At 45.1% G+C, this 19,457-nt stretch overlaps 1 protein-coding gene across 4 annotated transcripts in view; it reads right to left on the reverse strand.

Moving 5' to 3' along the window:
- Positions 1–19,431, reverse strand: part of ELMOD3 (ELMO domain containing 3) — a 33,353-nt gene extending 13,922 nt beyond the window's left edge. For all 4 annotated transcript variants that reach the window (XM_043988484.1, XM_043988482.1, XM_043988483.1 and 1 more), the window contains exons 1-4: positions 19,331–19,431; positions 13,341–13,828; positions 7,650–7,727; positions 6,491–6,560 (exon numbers count right to left, since the gene is read on the reverse strand). In XM_043988484.1, the coding sequence (XP_043844419.1) occupies positions 6,491–6,560; positions 7,650–7,727; positions 13,341–13,394 (202 nt within the window). In that variant the 5' untranslated portion in view covers positions 13,395–13,828; positions 19,331–19,431. The remainder of the gene's footprint in view (positions 1–6,490; positions 6,561–7,649; positions 7,728–13,340; positions 13,829–19,330) is intronic.
- Between the last annotated feature and the right edge of the window lie 26 nt (positions 19,432–19,457).

The raw sequence follows: 19,457 nt of genomic DNA on the forward strand, positions 1-19,457 counted from the left end.
AGCACAGGCAAAAATAGATCTCATTAAAAGAGATAAGGAAGGAAATTATATCTTGCTAAAAGGTACTATAGATAATGAAGTAATATAAATATTAAATATGTATGCACCAAGTGGTATAGCATCCACATTCTTAGAGAAGTTAAATGAGTTACAAGAGGAATTAGACAGTAATACTATACTAGTGGGGGATCTGAATCTTCCCCTCTCAGAATTAGATAAATCTAGCTGAAAAATAAATAAGAAAGAAGTGAAAGAGGTGAATATATTACTAGAAAAGTTAGACATGATAGATGTCTGGAGAAAATTGAATGGGGATAGAAAGGAATATACCTTTTTCTCAGCAGTACATGGCACATTTTCAAAAATTGACCATGTATTAGGGCACAAAAACATCATAGTCAAATGTAGAAAGGCAGAAATAGTAAATGCATCCTTCTCAGATCATGATGAAATAAAAATTACATGTAAGAAAGAGCCAGGGAAAAGTAGAATGAAAATCAATTGGAAACTAAATAATTTCATTCTAAAGAATGAATGGGCCAGGGGGCAGCTAGGTGGCGCAATGGATAAGGCACTAGCCTTGGATTCAGGAGGACCTGAATTCTTTTCTTTTCTTTCTTTCTTTTTTTTTTTTAGTGAGGCAATTGGGGTTAAGTGACTTGCCCAGGGTCACACAGCTAGTAACTGTTAAGTGTCTGAGGCCAGATTTGAACTCAGGTACTCCTGACTCCAGGGCCGGTACTCTATCCACTGAGCCATCTAGCTGCCCCAGGACCTGAATTCAAACCCAGCCTCAGACACTTACTAGCTGTGTGACCCTGGGCAAGTCACTTAAACCCCATTGCCCTGCCAAAAAAAAAAAAAAAAAAGAATGAATGGGCCAAACAACAAATCATAGAAACAATCAATAACTATATCCAAGAAAATGACAATAATGAGACAACATACCAAAATCTATGGGATGCAGCCAAAGCAGTGCTTAGGGGAAATTTTATAGCTCTAAATGCTTACATGAATAAAAAAGAGAAAGAGGAGATTAATGAATTGGGCATGCATCTTAAAAAGCTAGAAAAAGAACCAATTAGGAATCTCCAATTAGATACAAAACTAGAGATCCTGAAATTTAATAAGATTGAAAGCAAAAAAACTACAGAATTAATCAATAAAACTAAGAGCTGGTTTTATGAAAAAACCAATAAAACAGATAAAATATTGGTTAATTTGATTAAAAAAAAGAAGAAAACTGGGGCAGCTAGATGGCGCAGTGGTTAAAGCACCGGCCCTGGATTCAGGAGTACCTGAGTTCAAATCCGGCCTCAGACACTTGACACTTACTAGCTGTGTGACTCTGGGCAAGTCATTTAACCCCCATTGCCTAAAAAAAAAAAGAAGAAGAAAACCAAATTACCAGTATCAAAAATGAAAAGGGTGATGTTACCACCAATGAAGTGGAAATTAAAGCAATAATTAGGAATTATTTTGCCCAACTGTATGCCAATAAATTTGACAATCTAAATGAAATGGATGAATATTTACAAAAATACAAACTGCCCAGGTTAACTGAAGAGGAAATAAAATCCTTAAATAAATCCATATTAGAAAAAGAAATTGAACAAGCCATTAATGAACTCCCTAAGAAAAAATCCCCAGGGCCAGATGGGTTTAGAGGTGAATTTTACCAAACATTTAAAGAACAATTAATTCCAATATTATACAAATTATTTGGAAAAATAGGTGAAGAAGGAGTTCTACCAAATTCATTTTATGACACAAATATGGTGGTGATACCAAAACCAGGCAAAGCAAAAACAGAGAAAGAAAATTGTAGACCAATTTCCCTAATGAATATTGATGCTAAAATCTTAAATAAGATATTAGCAAGGAGATTACAGCAAGTGATCACCAGGATAATACACTATATGACCAGGTGGGATTTATACCAGGAATGCAGGGCTGGTTCAACATTAGGAAAACTATTAACACAATCAACCACATCAATAAGAAAACCAACCAAAATCGTATGATTATCTCAATAGATGCAGAGAAAGCTTTTGACAAAGTACAGCATCCATTCCTAATAAAAACACTGGAGAGTTTAGGAATAGGTGGAGCTTAAAATAATAAACAGTATCTACCTAAAACCATCAGCAAGTATTATATGCAATGGAGATAAATTAGAAGCCTTCCCAATAAGATCAGGGGTGAAACAGGGATGTCCATTATCATCCCTATTATTTAATATTGTACTAGAAATGTTAGCTTTAGCAATCAGAGAAGAGAAAGGAATTAAAGGAATTAGAATAGGCAAGGAGGAAACAAAACTATCACTCTTTGCAGATGATAGACCAACATCTTACACCTTATACTAAAATAAGGTCAAAATGGATACATGATTTAGACATAAGAGGTGATACCATAGGTAAATTAGGAGAGAAAGGAATAGTCTACCTATCAGATCTTTGGAAAGGAAAACAGTTTATGACCAAACAAGAGATAGAGAATATTATAAAATGCAAAATGGATGATTTTGATTACATTAAATTAAAAAAATTTTTGTACAAACAGAAGCAATGCATCCAAAATTAGAAGGGAGGCAGAAAGCTGGGAAACAATTTTTATGGCCAGTACTTCTGACAAAGGCCTCATTTCTAAAATATATAGGGAATTAAATCAAATTTATAAGAATCCAAGTCATTCCCCAACTGAGAAATGGTCAAAGGCAGTTTTTCTGATGAAGAAACCAAAGCTATCTATTCCCATATGAAAAAATGCTCTAAATCTCTAATGATTAGAGAGATGCAAATTAAAACAACTCTGAGGTACCACCTGACACCTATCAGATTGGCTAAAATGACAAAAAAGGAAAATAATAAATGTTGGAGAAGCTGTGGAAAAATTGGAACACTAATGCATTGTTGGTGGAGCTGTGAACTGATCCAACCATTCTGAAGAGCAATTTGGAATTATGCCCAAAGGGCGATAAAGCTGTGCATACCCTTTGACCCAGCAATAGCACTTTTGGGTCTTTTTCCCAAAGAGATCATGGAAAGGGGAGAGTGACCCACATGTACAAAAATATTTATAGCTCTTCTGTACGTGGTAGCAAGGAATTGGAAGTTGAAGGGATGCCCATCAATTGGGGAATGGCTGGACAAGTTGTGGTATATGAATACAATGGAATACTATTGTGCTGTAAGAAATGATGAGCAGGAGGAGTTCAGAGAAACCTGGAGGGTTTTGCGTGGGCTGATGATGAGTGAGATGAGCAGAACCAGAAGAACATTGTACATAGTATCATCAACATTGTGTGTTGATCTACTGTGATGGACTATATTCTTCTCACCAATGCAATGGTACAGAAGAGTTCCAGGGAACTCATGATAGAAGAGGATCTCCAAATCCAGGAAAAAAAAAAAAAGAACTGTGGAGTATAGATGCTGAATGAACCATATTATTTCTTTTGTTTTTGGTGGTGTTGTTTTTCTATTTTGAGGTTTTTCGTCATTGCTCTGATTTTTCTCTTATAACATGACTAATGCAGAAATATGCTTAATGTTATTATGTGTATATATAAATAACCTATATCAGATTACCTGCTGTCTAGGGGAGGGGGGAGGGAGGGAGAAAAATCTGAAATTGTAAAGCTTGTATAAACAAAAGTTGAGAACTATCTTTACATGTAACGGGAAAAAAAATAAAATACTTTATTAATTAAAAAAAAGGGTATGCACAGCTTTATAGCCCTTTGGGCATAATTCCAAATTGCTCTCTAGAATGGTTGGATCAGTCCACAGCTCCACCAACAATGCATTAGTGTTCCAATTTTTCCACAGCTTCTCCAACATTTATTATTTTCCTTTTTTGTCATTTTAGCCAATCTGATAGGTGTCAGGTGGTACCTCAGAGTTGTTTTAATCTATATTTCTCTAATCAATAGTGATTTAGAGCATTTTTTCATATGGGAATAGATAGCTTTGGTTTCTTTCTGCCTGTTCATATCCTTTGACCATTTCTCAATTGGGGAATGACAGGATTCTAGATTACAACCTAAAATACAGAAATGACGCCTCTGGGCTGGGAACAACTGCCATCCATTGGGACAATAGGGTTTACTCATGGTGAGCACACTGTCATCAGCTGCAGCCACTGTCTCCTCCTGAACTCCCTCCTCTCCTCGATTTTCAAAGGCTTGCTCTTGAAACACTGATGAAATCAATGCTACTATAGGGACTGGAATGGTGTTAAAGACCCAACCCTCCAGTTACAATCCCCCTGACCACCACTCTCCTCTGTATAGCATATCCCCCCATTGGAATGGAAGTTTTCTGAGGGGGACCATTCCACTTTTGTCCTTAGTTAAGTCCCCAGAGGGACTAAGAGAGGGGGCAGGGGCATGCTATACATATACTTTCCTGAGATCTTAACAAAGCACTTGATAAATTCTGTCATGCTAGTCTTATGAACAAGACAGTGGGGTGGACTCAACAACAGTAAGGCAGATTCAGAACTAGCTGAATGGCTGGACTCAGGCATTAACGGTTTAACATAATCCAGATCTTCAGTGGATTGTCCCATGGATCTGGAATTGGCTCGACACTGTAACATTTTTATCAGTCTCTCCAGCAAATGCTTAAGTGGCGCTGTTATTAAAGTTGCAGGGGACACAAAGCTGGGAGGGATAGCTAATCTATTTGATGACCGTGCTGGGATTCAAAAAGAACTTGACAAGTTAGAATGCTGGGCTGAATCAAATAAGAAATAGGAATAAATGGATCTTAAAACTCAGCTTTACAAGTAAAAGGTGGGAAACAATGACTAGCTAGTACACTGCCTACAAAACATCTGGGAATCTAGGGGACTGCAAAATCGCTTTGAGTCAACAGGGGCACTGAGCAGCCAAGAAAGTAAATACCATCTATGGCTGTTAGTAAGTGTCAGGAAAGGGTTTAATATAATGGTTCTTGGGCCCATCACTTAGCCTCCAGAGTGGGGTGTTCCATTCTGGATGTGATTTAAGAAGGACAGAGGTAGGCAGCTAGGTGGCACAGCGGACAGAGCACTGGCCCTGGAGTCAGGAGGACCTGAGTTCAAACTTAGCCTCAGATGCTAGCAATGTGACCCTAGGCAAGTCACTTAACCCCAATCAACACACACACACACACACACACACACACACACACACACACACACACACACACAAGACGTAAGGTGAAGAGTGTCAGTGGTAATAATAGAATGATAATGAAAGACTTCAGAAAGAAACTGGACAAAAGAAGACCTACTGGGGGTGAGGGAAGCATGATAACTGCCTTCTAGTACTTTGAGGGCTGTCTCATGGCGGGTGGATTAAACAAGGCATAAAGTTGTGTGATGGGTAAAACTAAATGTGTGTGGTCACCCTACCTGTGCCCTAGGACAACAGTTTAACAGTTTAGGTATTAAACATTTATTAAAATATATGAGAGGTTAACAAAGAGAGAACAAGTGTCTCTGAAAGAATAGGAAAATCCCTAACTACCTCAACCACTCCTGGTTCAGCTGCCAACCCCCAACTCCCCAAACCAACTGACAAAACCAACTCCACCAACCACTCAGCAGGGGGCCCTGATAATATTCTCACACTTGCAAAGATGCTAACATTAGCTTGATGTCCAGAAAACCTCCTAACAACCGGCACTCTGGAAGACAGACCGGGATGCACTGGAAGCCCGTGCATACGTCTAGTGGCAGGCCATCAGGAAAAGCTGAATGTGTCGTAGAGAAGCTTCACCTCAGCTGCGGCTCGGACTAGATGGCCACTGAGGGCCTTTGCACTGGCCCCAGGGCAGGAAGGAGAGCCAGCCTGGAAGTGCAGAGGCACGAGGATTCTGGCTCCTCTGGGCCCATGGCGGCTCCTGGAGTGTGGAGAAGGTCCTCACCCAAGCTCTCAGGACAAGGCTGGGGCTGTTCTGTCTAGAGCTTGGAGCGAGATGAGCCCAAACCTCGTGTCTCTCTTAGCGCTTGGTAAACTACTATCTCTGATTCTCCTCTCCAGAAGACAAAAAGGTAAATATTTTCCCACTTTTACAGCAAAGGAGGCCCAGGGAAGATGACTGAAAAAACAGCCTCTTCATGTAGGAGAAGAACTGAGAAGAACAACTGATATTTGGCACAGGGCTCTTTTTCAAAGCTCTTTCAGGGATATTCTACCTGCTCCACACGACAATCTTCAAGCCGAGTAAGGCCGGTATCATTCTGACTTCAGAGACTGAGAAATAGATACAGAGATGAAATCACTTGCTCAAAACACCTTAAGAAATCAGCAGCAAAGCTGGAAGCAAAGCCTGGGTCTTCTGATGCAGGAGCCTGGGGCTCATAATCGAAAAGTGAAGCCTCTACAACCCTCTGAAAGGGGGCGCTAGAGAAGCACAAACAACTAAGAACACATCTTGGGAGGCCCGAGGCAGGCCGTCCTCACACTGACAGACTCACAGCTCCAAGCAGGGCTCACCGGCTGGCTCTAATCCCCCGTCTTCCTGGGTCAGGGCCTGGAGGACTGTCTGGTACTTCAGGGCGGAGATCTGCAGGAGTGAGAGACCATTAGTATCAGGCTGGATCCCTCTACCAAGCTTCCTTCATTCAAATGCCCAGAGGCTACCATGTTCGGAAGCCCCGGAACTGATGAAATCCTGGGGCCTCAGAAGGAAAGGGTGGGAGACAATATGAAATTACCAGAAGACCACTGGCTCGGAGTAGCCCAGGGTGTCTTTTCGTCCTGTTCTGAGTTTAACCCACAGCGATGACAAGCCCCAACCCTGGGCTTCCCAGCTAGACTGAGGAACACTGATCTCCTGTCACCTGAAGAAGCCTCATTTTAAGTGATCTGGCCCTTCTGCCTTTCCTGGTCTCTGTTTCTTGAGAAACTCCGTGTTCTACCATTTCACATTTACACAGGGCTTGGAGGCTGATGAGGCACCTTCCTGTGGGCTAGGGAGTGCAGTCTGATTCTCGTTTTACAAACCCAGAAACTGAAGCTTAGAAAGGCCACCTATCATCCTTTTTTTTGGGCAGGGCAGTGAGGGTTAAGTGACTTGCTCAGGGTCACACAGCTAGTAAGTGTCAAGTGTCTGAGGCCACATTTGAACTCAGGTCCTCCTGAATCCAGGGCTGGTGCTTTATCCACTGTGCCACCTAGCTGCCCCCATGTATCGTCCTTGTGGCCGTGCAGCTAGGAGCCAGGGTCAGGCCTGAACACAGCTGCTCCCTGGAGGGACACTGCTCTTTACTATGCCACAGTGACCTTGAGGTGCTACTTTGGTGTGTGGCTTATCTCGAAAACATCTGAAGGCTGTTATTTGGGCTTTGCTTCCCAATCAAAGCTTCCAGTCAACAATACAGCAGACGCACCAAATGTTAATAATTAAAGGAACTGAATAAATTTTTTTCCAAATTGCCCCTTGATGTTTGGGACGGAAGCCAAATGACTCCTGATGCATAAAGGCCAATCCTGAATAAGGCTAACTGGAACCTCAAAGCCTATAGGATTACAAGCAATGGAGTGGCCATAGGGAGAGCCTAGGGGACATACAGGTATATAAAAGTGCTTGTTGGATGACTGATCTATGGGCACTTCAAAAGGTCAGAACTGGCAAAGGTAGAGAGAGACATACAGGAACACATTTGATTGCTGGAAGGAAGCTGCCTTGCTCATCCATTTGTAGAGATGACTCAGCAGAAGTTCTCACAACCTAAAGGAAATAAGGAGAGGAATTAGTTTACTAGGCCCATATATGAACTTGAGTAGAATTCCCTATGTATGGGGCATCCCCAATAGGTGGTAGCTTACATTCAGTGATGAACCCTCTCTCACCCAGAATACCTTACACTTGCTAATGCCCTGAATGCCATCATCCAAACCCCACTGCCCATCCCCTTCAACCCTCCCTGATAAATCCAATCAAATACTCCCCAGCTTTCATTGTACCCCAGTTTAGTTTGCCCGTGCCATTGGCAATAAACTTCCCTTCTTCCTAAGTCTTTTCCTCTTCCACTCCTTCCACCTTCTAGCTGTCACTGAAACCTGGCTTCCCTTCATGAGCCAGCCTCCTGGGCCACCCTTTCTAGTACGGCTGTACCTTCACTCACTCCCCTCAGCTCACTGGTCAAGGCGAGGGGGTTGGGAGGCCCATTGCTCACCACTGCCACTCCCAGGTTCTCCCCATCACCACGTCACTCATACTATTCATCTCCACCACACAATCAAAATCCCAGTCCAGTCAATTCTTGTCATTCATGGTAGTTATGTTCTACAAAGTCACGGAGAACAATGAATTGGCAAATGTGAGACTCCTGCCCCTGGGGAAATACAGGACTAGGTTCCTGTGAGCCTCTGGTCACAACACTGACTTGAGCACTTTCCAGAGCAGCCTCATGGACAGATGGGTGAATTTTCTCTTCCTTTTTCTGGTTGTGCCATATTGGTAACATTGAACTCGGCCAACAGCACCACAATTCCTGTCTAAAGGAGGCTTATCTAACCATCTGTACTTTCTCCATAAGGTATTTCCCAGCTTTCTTTCACTTAGAACACTAGCACTGAAGCACTGGGCTTGGGGACCATTTAAACAACAAAACCACCCACAAAAATATGTGAAACAAGGTGGCACTAAACAGACTGCAAAAAGGACACTCATACATAGAGCTGAAACAAGAAGGCAGTGCGTGGCCTCATTCAACTTCAGACGGAAGGAAACGTGTTGGACGCCTCACATTTTTCATTACTCTGCGTATGTCCATGATGACTGAAAATGCCACGAGTTGCACACAAACTGTAGTAAGTAGGTGATACATGAACACAGAATCTATGACTAGGAAGTCCTGATTAGCTTTTGTCTACAAACCTCCAGGCTGCTCCTGTCCTTCCTCAATGGGTTGGGTACGTGGCTCACAGTCTTTCCTTCCCAACTCCCACCCTCATACTCGGGGACTTCAGCACACACACAGACTCTCCCTCAAACACCTGAGCTACTCACTTCCTTTTCCAGATACATGCTCTCCCTGGGCTCCTCTTACCTCTCTGATTGCTCCTTCTCCATCTCCTTTGCTGGATCCTCCTCCACAGATCCTGCATCTAAGGGTGTCCCTCAGGGCTCCGTGCTGGGCCCTCCTCTCTCTCTCTAATAGTTCCCTTCATGATCTCACCAGCTCCTATGGATTTAATGACCACCGCTAGGCTGATGATTCTCAAATCTACCTACACTGCAGACTCTGCTGATTTCCAATCTAGCCTCATCTCCAATCACTTTTCATACATCTCATACCGGATGTAAGAAACAGAACTCATTATCTTTCCCCCAAAACCCTGCCCCGCTCCCTACCCTACTACCCCTACCTACCTTCCCTATTGCCCTTAAAAGCAACATCACTGGCTTCCAACCTAGGTGTCATCCTTGACTCCTCGCCATCTCTGATCCCTCCATATCTAATTTGCCACCTTCACCTTTACACGTCTCTCTTGAATACGACTCCCTTCTCTCCTCTGACACTGCCACGGCTCTGGTACAGAGGCCCTTATCACTTTGCTCTTGGAGGACTGCAATAGCCTGCTGGTGGGTCTGCCTGCCTCAAGTCTCTCCCCACTCCAATCCATGTTCCATTTAGCCACCAAAGTTATTTTTCCAAAGTGCAGGTCGGATCATGTCACCCTCACCCTCACTCAATAAACTGCTATGGCTCCTTACTGCCTCTAGGATCAAATACAAAATCCTGTTTGGCGTTCTTAGCCTTTTGTAACCTTCCCCCTGCCACCTCTGCAGTCTTCCCACATCCTACTCCTTGGCTCTCTTACTGTGACACAAAGGGCACGCTCTATCTCCTGATCCAGGCATTTCCTCTGCCTGTCCTCCATGCCCGGAGTGTTCTTCCTCCTCATCCCTGCCTACTGGCTTCCTTTAAACCCCAACTAAAACCTCCTGTTCTACAGGAAGCCTTTCCCAACCCTCTTAATTTTTGTGACTTCTCTCTGTTATTGCCTACTTATTCCTTACTTAGCATGTCTGCATGACTGTGAGCTCCTTGAGGGCAGGCAAGGGCTGTCTCTTAACTCTGTGTTCCCAGAGCTGAGTACAGTGCCCGGCATACAGTGTGCCATGAATTAATTAATCTTTACTGACTGATTGTTCAACTGCCACCTGAAGACTTGCAGGCATGAGAAGCTCACTCTTTGAGGCAGCTCATTCAGCTTTTAGAGAATTCTGCTTGGAAGGTTTTCCTTGTGTTCAGCTGAAATCTGCCTTTGTAACTTCCTTTCACTGTCCCCAGTTGTACCCTCCAGGAACAAGCAAAATTAGGTCAATTCTTCTTTCCCTTTACAGCCTTTTAAATATTTGAAAACAGGGGGCAGCTAGGTGGTGCAGTGGATAGAGCACTGGCCCTGGAGTCAGGAGGGCCTGAGTTCAAATCCATCCTCAGACACTTGACACTCACTAGCTGTGTGACCCTGGGCAAGTCCCTTAACCCCAACTGCCTCATAAAAAAAAAAATTGAAAACAGCTATCGTCTGCCCTCACCTCTTCCCCACCAGAAGCCTTCTGTCTCTTAGATTAATCACCCCCCTGGTTCCTTCAGCCAATGTTCACACACATGGTCTCATGCTCTCTCACTATCTGGACACGCTCCATCCAGTCTGTCTGTGGTCTTTCTAAAGCATGGCGTGTGGCATGGAACATGACACCCCAGACGTGGCCAGATCAGCTCATGACACACGATGCCTTCCTGCATGCAGGTCACTGTATAGGGATGTAAGGCTCCATTAGTTTTCTCAGTCCTTGAAAGCAGACAGTCTTTTGCTTTTCTTGTGTCTCCCGGCTTCTGGGCACAGGGTGCTTTCATGACATGTTCAATAACAACTTCATAGATTTAGAGCAGGAAGGAATTTCAGAGGCCATCTGACCCAAGCCCCTTGTTTTATACAGGAGAAAACTTATTATGACACTGTAGGTTTTTGTATTTTTCTGAGCCTCGTTTTATAAATCTTTTTTTTTTCTCTTATCTAGTTTAGCCTCAACAAGACTGTAAAGACCTGCTCAGGATTGCTGGGAGCAAATCACTTATCTTGCTACAGAGAATCTAAATTAAAAAATACTGGAGCAACATGGAAAGACTAAAAACTGTAACCAGTGCCAACAGGCAATGAAAACTTTATGAAACTTACGTGAAAACCAGGTCAATTACAAGAGAAATGAATGAGCTCACAATCCATACATAAGCTTGCATTTTTTGGGGGGGGGGTGTGAAGCAATTGGGGTTAAGTGACTTGCCCAGGGTCACACAGCTAGTAAGTGTCAAGGATCTGAGACTGGATTTGAACTCAGGTCCTCCTGAATCCAGGGCCACTGCTCTATCCACTGCACCACCTAGCTGCCCCCAAGCTTGCATATATTTAGGACAGACAGACAGAGGAAGGAAGCGACACCAGAATCTTCCCCTAAAGGGGCATGGCACAGGAGGGGAAAGGGCAGTCAAGGTGATGGCAAAAACCACATTCTTTTTCCTTGAGAACTGTGGAAATCTGATGGTCTCCTTATCTACATGGGTCCAGTTGCACAAGCCTAGTACAGATTGTACTAAGGGAATCCAGCTTGGGATGTGTGGAAATTTATTTTGATTTGGGGACCCTACCTTTAGGCTGAGATTTGAAAGCCTTAGGCCCTCAGGGTCTCTTCTGTGTGGGAGGTGCTGGTGCCCCTCCCCCTCTGCTTCAGCTGAGCCAAAAAGCCCAGTGAGCTGTACAAGATGCCAGGTTAGACAGCTGGGGGGAGGGAGCACTAGCTCCCTCCACCCTGATCGGAGCTATCAGAGAGATCCTGGGCTCATCCAGGCTGGGCTCTGGCATAGCCTGTGCTGAGGCATGTGATGCTCGAGCATCCCCCCAGCCCCAGCCACAGCCCTGACTGGCAGATTAGCTTGGTCTGTGGGGGCACAAAAAGCCCCAAGATTTGAGTGGAGAAAATATATATATATATATATATATATCTGGGGGTTAGACTCAGGGAGATTGAACAAGGAGACGGGGAGTGGACAAGAGGACTGGAGGCCAGCTGACAAGATTAGAGGGGCGGCAGAGGACAGGAGGCAGCAGAGAGCACAGAAGCGGTCAGCACAGGGTACAGGTTGGAGAAAGCAAAGATTAAGGCAAGCTGAGTTAGTGAAAGTAGCTGAGCAAGTGAAAGTACCCTAAGGCAAGAGGCGGCTAAGGCCCTTATTATATTAAAAAAGTTTCAGGGGCAGCAGGTGGAAGCACCAGAACAGTAACGCAGTCAGGTTGTATGTTTTATTTCCCTGTATTCTTAATTTAAATTGTATCTCATAAATAAACTCTGCTTTGATTATTTAGTTAAGAGGCTTCTTAATATTTTGCTTATCAATTTATAAACAGCCCATGCTAAGGTAATAGCAGTCAGCCAGTGAGTCAAAAGTCCCCAGATTGGTCCTCCATAGATTAGTTCCCCCAAATTAGGCTAATCATTCAAAATATTTTCACATTTTAATGGTGACCGTGGCAGGACTTACGGCCTAATTATAATTTCTCTAAGCTGATAATTTTTCATATAAATTTATAATTTTTCATAAGTCCAATTATATAATTTTTTAGACTAGATTAGTTAATAATTAATTTTTTGTACAGATGCAAACAACCAATTATGGCAAGGGGGTTGGGGAGTGGGGTGTTTGTCCTCAATACATTCAGGGCCCTGCATGCTCTGGGTCCAGTGTTTCTGGAAAACATGACAGCTCAAAAAAGACAAGTTCAGGGGACCCCTCAACAGTCCTTAACATTAACTGGTGCAGGAGTAGCTGATGGTCTCATTGGAAGAGACACCAGAGAATTTAAGAGTTATCAAGGCAGACTAAGAGAGATGCTTAATAGAGATGTGGCAGCTGAAATAACAGAGGACAGCCTAAATCTAAGAAAAATGGCTATCCCCCAGGCTTCAGGTTTCTTACCCAAAGAAATGTCTAGGAGAGAAGCTGTAAGAATAGAAAACTAGATTTTAAACTCCAGGAGGGCAGGGATTACATCTTCCCTCACCTTTATTCCCCCCACTCCTGCTGCTTAGCACAGCACTCTTCACAAATGAGTTGCCTACCAAACGTCTAATAGATTGAACCTGGATTTAAACAATAAGTAATTCAAGAGCTTCCTAGATGGGAGGATTTAAATGTGATGAATAAGATTCAGTAGACTAGAAATCCTTTCCTGTACATTTCAGTATTTCCCTGAAGGCAGGGGATGTTTTACCTTCCATTTGCATCAAAAATAATATTCTCATGTACTCTGGTCCCCAGGTAAAAGCACTTACCTGGCCATCTTCTCTCTCCTCCCCATTAGGGGGCCAGCAAGCTCCTTCATTCATGTCTCAGCAGTATTCCTTCAAGAAAGCCTGAGAACTCAGTTCAACTCGAGTCAGTACAAAATCTCTGGCAAGGTTGGAAATCAAGAAGCCACAGGTGACAGTTGGAAAATCAAGGCCTCCATCTTTTCATCAGTCTCATAGGTTGAAGCCAAAGAAACAGAACTCATAAGAAATCAACAGGCAGCTGGTAACTTCAAGCTTCCCGTCGAGCCGTCTCTGGGGAAGTCAGTTCTCCCTTGGAATCTTGAAAATATGCACTGATTCTGGTGACTTGTCTGTGCCGAAAGGCCAAGCTGCCTCTGTAGATCAAGTCTCTGGGTCTTCAGATCCAAGTGAACTGTCGATACCCCCTCCGTTCTGCCAGCATGAACACCAGGCTGTTTCCAGATAGCAAACAAAGTCCTAGGCAGTGGCTGGGACTACTGTGGTCAACTCTGCAATAAAAAGCAAACCCATGTTATCATCTGCAACAGTAGTCTCTAACGGAGGGGTCTGGTACCTCCATTAGGGGATGATATCACACCAGGAGTAACCAGCCAGAGGCTGGGATGAGGGCTCTCACACCACCTTCCAGTCCTAATCAGTCCATGATCTCCAATACCATTCCATCCTTCCCTTCCCCAACATCCCCCCATTCCACTCCTTCCCAGTGGGGGCCTCCTCCCAGCCTTTCCCCTCTTGCACCTTGCAGAGGCTCCTTGGATCAGTGGTAACCTGCAGCCGCAGCTGGGCAGGCCTTGCCCTCCCCCCACAATGTGCCCACACTCTGTCCCCTCTAGATTACCCCACGCCTGAGGCAGGTGCCCACAGGGAGGCCAGCCAGACCGTCTCCTCCCTTTTTGCTTTTGCTGGGACAGAATGTGCTACAGAGATGAGTAGTTCTGGATGCACATGCAGCAACGGCCTCAGTATATTATCTTTCTCTCAGAAACTACCCTGTTAACAAGCCCTGTTTCTGTTCAGTGGACCTCTATTCTTGCAATCACCTCCACCCTTCCCTTGCCCTCCCTTCACAGATCCAATCACTTGCCAAGTCTTGTTCATTATACCTTCCACACCTTCTCTCCAATGACACAGCCCCTTATCTCAGATTAGTGCAATAGCTCCTTCTTTTGCCCCCTGAACTTGGTTCTCCTAAATGGAAGCCAGCTTCCACACACCTGCCAAACTGATACTACTAATGTGTAGATTGCTGATTTCTTCGATCAATTGCTAGTCAACTACTGACCCTAGGATCACATGGTGTTTCATCCTTTTAAAATATCTACATTTTGTGTAAGTTTAGTAATGCATATATTTATCAGTATAGTAGCAGTAAATGTAAATACTTGCAGATATACATGTATTTGGGGGGGGGCGGTGCTCACAATCTGGTTTACTTTCAGGATGTGTGCTCAAGAATGCCTGGAGACCACCGGTCTAAGATGCCATTTGGGTCTGAACCACGATTTAATCCGTGTAGGGGCTCTGCAACTTGTGTGGGGAATTAATAATCTGTGAGTTAGTGGGGGCCTTGTAAGATTAAGTGACCCGCCCAAAGTCACAAAAGCATGTGTGCCTGTATGTGTGTGTATGTGTTTTTAGAGGAAAGGTTATTTTAGATAATCCTATTACACATTAATCTCCCCCCACCCATCTCACACTGTAACAGCCCATCTAGGAAGCAGGAAGTTGAGGAAGCCAGGTGTCTGGCCATGCCAAGTAGGTTAAGCTACCAGTGTGAACAGCAGAGGCGAGAAGGTCAGCTTTATAAAGCAGCTTCTCCTCACCTTAGGTCACAGTCCTGTGGATGACCTTCATCAAGGTCCCTGTTTTTAAATATTAGTGTGTGGTTGTGGCAAACAGAGCTATGGCTGGAAAATAGGTCACAGTACCAATGTAAAGCAGGTAGGCAGGCTGTCCACGGAAGAATAATTTTTTAATAAATGTGAATCCTTTTCAAATCAACAAATATTTATTATCAAATACTATATGCAAGGCAGCTAGTGGATAGAGAAATAGGCCTGGAATCACGAAGACTAATCTTCCTAAGTTCAAATCTGGCCTCAGACACTTACTAGCTGTGTGACCCTGGGCAAGTCACTTCACCCTCATTGCCCCACCCTCCCCAAAGAGAAGGGGAACGTGGTCCTTGTCTTCGGAAGTCTCATGGAGAAGGCATCTCCTGCCTGCTCTGTTGGCCTCCAGGGGGCAGCACCAGGGGCAATATGACAAAGGGACAGATTGGACCTGAGAGCAGGAAAACTTCCCAACTGTCATTTGCTCAATTCTAATTCTTGAGCAATTATTCTCTTCAGAGAGCTTTTCCATTGGGCTTCTCAAGCTGTTGACTTTTTTCTCATGACTTTCCTGAATCATTCTCATTTTCCCCTCTATCTCTCTTACTTTATCTTCAAAGTCCTTTGTGAGCGCTTCTAGGGCCTGAGACCAATTCATATTTTTTCTTGGAAGCTTTGGATGTAGGGGCTTTGACTTTGTTATCTTCTTCTTCTGAGGGCGTATTTTGATCTACCTTGTCACCAAAGAAACTTTCGATGGTCCGCATGTTTTTCTGTCTGCTCATTATCCTAGACTATTTCTTGACTTTTAACTCCTTCTTAAAGTGGGGCACTGCTTCCAGGATGCACTGTCCCAGGCTTCAGGGGGTCCCAGTTAGTATGATTTAAGGAGAGGCAGGTTCTCAGCTCACCTGGCCTGTGCTCTGGTCTGTAAGTAATCACAGACCTGCTTGGTCTTTAACCTAGAAACAAATCCAATTGACTGTGGTTGCAAGCTCTGGCGTGCCTGTGCTTTTCCCCCACTGGGTCAGGGCCACTCAAGTCTGCCTCTTGGTTCTGAGTGCGAGCAACGCAACAGCATTCCACCTCAGCTCCATCAGAGACCCCGGTTATCACCCCCTGGAAAATCGCTGGACCCCCCCCCCCCCCATTGGCTCTGTGAGCTGAGTTCCAGAAGTAGCTGCTGACTCTTATGATTCAAGGCTCTGGAGACGTGGCCTGCCTGGGGCTAGATCTGTGCCGTGAGGCTGTGCTCCCCTCTCATCCTAGTACAATAGACCTTCCCTGCCGTCCTTTTAAACCATCTTTGGCTGGAAAATGATTTCATCCTGTCCTTTTGTGGGTTCTGCTGCTCCAGGAATTGTCTTATGGCATTATTTGGGGGCATGTGGATGGGTTGTGTTGGGAGCTCTGGAAAGTTACTGACTTTCCTCAGCCATCTTGGCTCTGCCCCCACTTCCCAACTATCAGAGTTGTCTGGAGAGCTAGAGGGCTCCTCCTCATCGGGGGTCCTCAGGAAGAGGCTGGATGATCACATGTCAGATAGAGAAGAGTTAAGATTCCTTTCAGCTAGTTTTGTTGTTGTTCATTCTTCCTTCAAAAGAGGACCAATGGCACCAGCAGGGCATGTGGTGATTTGCAAGTACACTGGATTAAAGTGAGACTGGGCTGTGCACATCGCCCCACTCTCTCCTCTAGTCATGGGAATCCGGTGGGAAGACATAGGTCTGTGGTTCCATAACTCACTAAAACAAAGAACCACCACAAGAATTATAAAAGAATGACGTTATCTCTAGCTGCCAGTAGGAGCCATACCTCAATCTCACAGGAGAAACATTTCCAAGGCAGATCATCCCCAGGAGGGTTAATGTTAGAGATGCCGGCTGTACCTTCACTACGGCGAATGGCCAATTACAGTTTCACTGGTTGTCTCTAAGGCTGTTTTGCAGCCCAGTGAGGAACAAACCCCCCACAGGGCACCTGTTCCCATGAAGACCAAACAAAGCAACAGGCAGGGCTAGAATCAGAAATTCCCACCGGTTACTTCTGAGGTCAAGCCTGTGGGAGTTTACCCATTCTCCACATATGAGGCAACAGCTGGGGAGAATGAGAGGCTTGCCTTAGAATGAGAGCTCAAGAGACCTGCATTACACAGCAAATAGAACACTAGAGCCTGAAAACAGCACTCATTTGAGAAAATTCAGGCCACCAGAGGTTCAGTGACTTCTCAGAAGACACACAGGTAGCAAGTAAGTGTCGGAGCCAGAGAGAGTAAGTGACCCCAGATGCAGGGGTCCGAGAGCATCAGAAAGGAAGGGAAGGACAACCCAAAGAGTTCTGGATCTGAAGCCAAGTTCCATTCCATACCTGTGCCCCTTTGGACAAGTCTCCTCCCTCTCTGGGACTCACTTTGCTCTTCTGGACAAAGCTTATTTTAATTTTTTTTTTTTTTAGTGAGGCAATTGGGGTTAAGTGACTTGCCCAGGGTCACACAGCTAGTAAGTGTTAAGTGTCTGAGGCTGGATTTGAACTCAGGCACTCCTGACTCCAGGGCCGGTGCTCTATCCACTGTGCCACCTAGCTGCCCCCAAAGCTTATTTTAAAATAAATCCATTACAATCTGCAAAACACTATATTAGGTAGTGTCATCTTTCAAATGGTCATGGTGGGGGGGGGAATAACTGAATGAGGGGCTGTCTCAAAAAAAAAAAAAGAAGACTATGTGAGGAAAGGCATCATAGCATAGGGGAAAGTGCTGGCTTTAGGATTCAAGAAGGCCCAAGTTCAAATCTAGCCTCTGACAAAAGCTGTTACTTCAGCTCTATGCCTCAATTTACCCATCTGCAAAATGGAGATAACAGCGTCTCCCTCATGAGGTTGTTGTAAGGGTCAAATGAGGTAAGGGGTAAAATGCTTGGCCCATTTTAATGCACTATTTTCTGTCTCTACAGCATTTCTCTATATTTCCTTTTCTCCCTGGAATCATACTTGGATCACTGCCCTCTAACTGGTTTCTTTGCCTCAAGTCTTTCCCTATTCCAATCCATTCTCCACATAGCTGCTAAATTAATTTTCCTAAACTTAAGTCTGATCATGTCATTTCTGCATTCTGTATAACCCACTGGCTTATTACTTAAAGAATCAAATAGAAACTCCTCTGTTTGACATAAATAGCTCTTCACAAACTGACACCTTTCTCCCCTCTGCCCCAATAATCTTTCCGGTCTTTCTTTTTTCTTTTCTTTTCTTTTCTTTTGCAGGGCAATGACGGTTAAGTGACTTGCTCAGGGTCCACTGGGCCACCTAGCTGCCCTCTTCCAGTCTTTCTTACACATTTCTCCTCTCCACACTCTCTTTGATCCTCTCCTGACATTCATCTCCCACCTCCAAGCCTTTGCCCTGGCTGTTCCCTCCTCACCTCAGCCTCTTACACTGCCAAACTTCCTACAAGACTCAGCTGAAATACCACCTTCTGCAGAAGGCCTTTGCCAGTCCCCCCAAGCTGTTCATGCCTTTCTCCCTAAGGCTGCCTTCCACCTACTGGGTGAGTATCTTGTTTGTACAAGTCCCCCCTATTATAATGGAAGTTTCTTGAAGGCAGGGCCTGGGTATCCAAGGTGTACTCAACTTGACTGGGCTGGGCTGCCAGGCCCTACGCTAAGGGCCGGGGGCTGCAAAGAACAGCAAAAACATCCCCGCTCTCCAGGAGCGACAACATGCGAACAACCAGGTACAACCTTGCTGGGCTTTTAAACAAAGCGGTTGTATAAAAATACGTCCACAGAGCTGGCTTCCTTCGTGGTCCTCCACGTGGTATTTGCTGCTCGCATTAGAGAGTACTTCGAGGAAAAGGCGCACGGCCTCAGCAGCCCGCCTGCTACAGGGGTCTGTGATGACGTCCAGCAGCAGAAGCGGTGACCCCAGTTCCCGTCCCCATCCCGTCCCCAGCCCATCCCAAGTTCGCTTCCAGTGGTAAAAGTCCTCAACGCAGCAGGGGGCCCCCGGGGCGGGGCAGAGGCTACTTTGTATCCATCCCGTCGGGTCACGCCCTCCTCTAGCCCGCAAGGGAAGCCTTGGAGGGCAGGCGTGGGGACTGGGCGCTGGGCGCGGGGCCCGGATGGACGCCCCTTCCCGAGGCCGCGTCTCGCCGTCACCTACCTCGGCCCCCGACACCGCCTCCAGACCCGGTGGTCTTCCTCTTCCAGAAGCCGCCTCCTTCCAGCAGCCGCCGCCGCCTCCAACCAACTCCCCCAGCGTCTGCACTTGCGCAGTACGCCTCCCGCGA

This window comes from Dromiciops gliroides, chromosome 2 (genome assembly GCF_019393635.1).
Source record: "Dromiciops gliroides isolate mDroGli1 chromosome 2, mDroGli1.pri, whole genome shotgun sequence".
Lineage (NCBI taxonomy): Eukaryota > Metazoa > Chordata > Mammalia > Microbiotheria > Microbiotheriidae > Dromiciops > Dromiciops gliroides.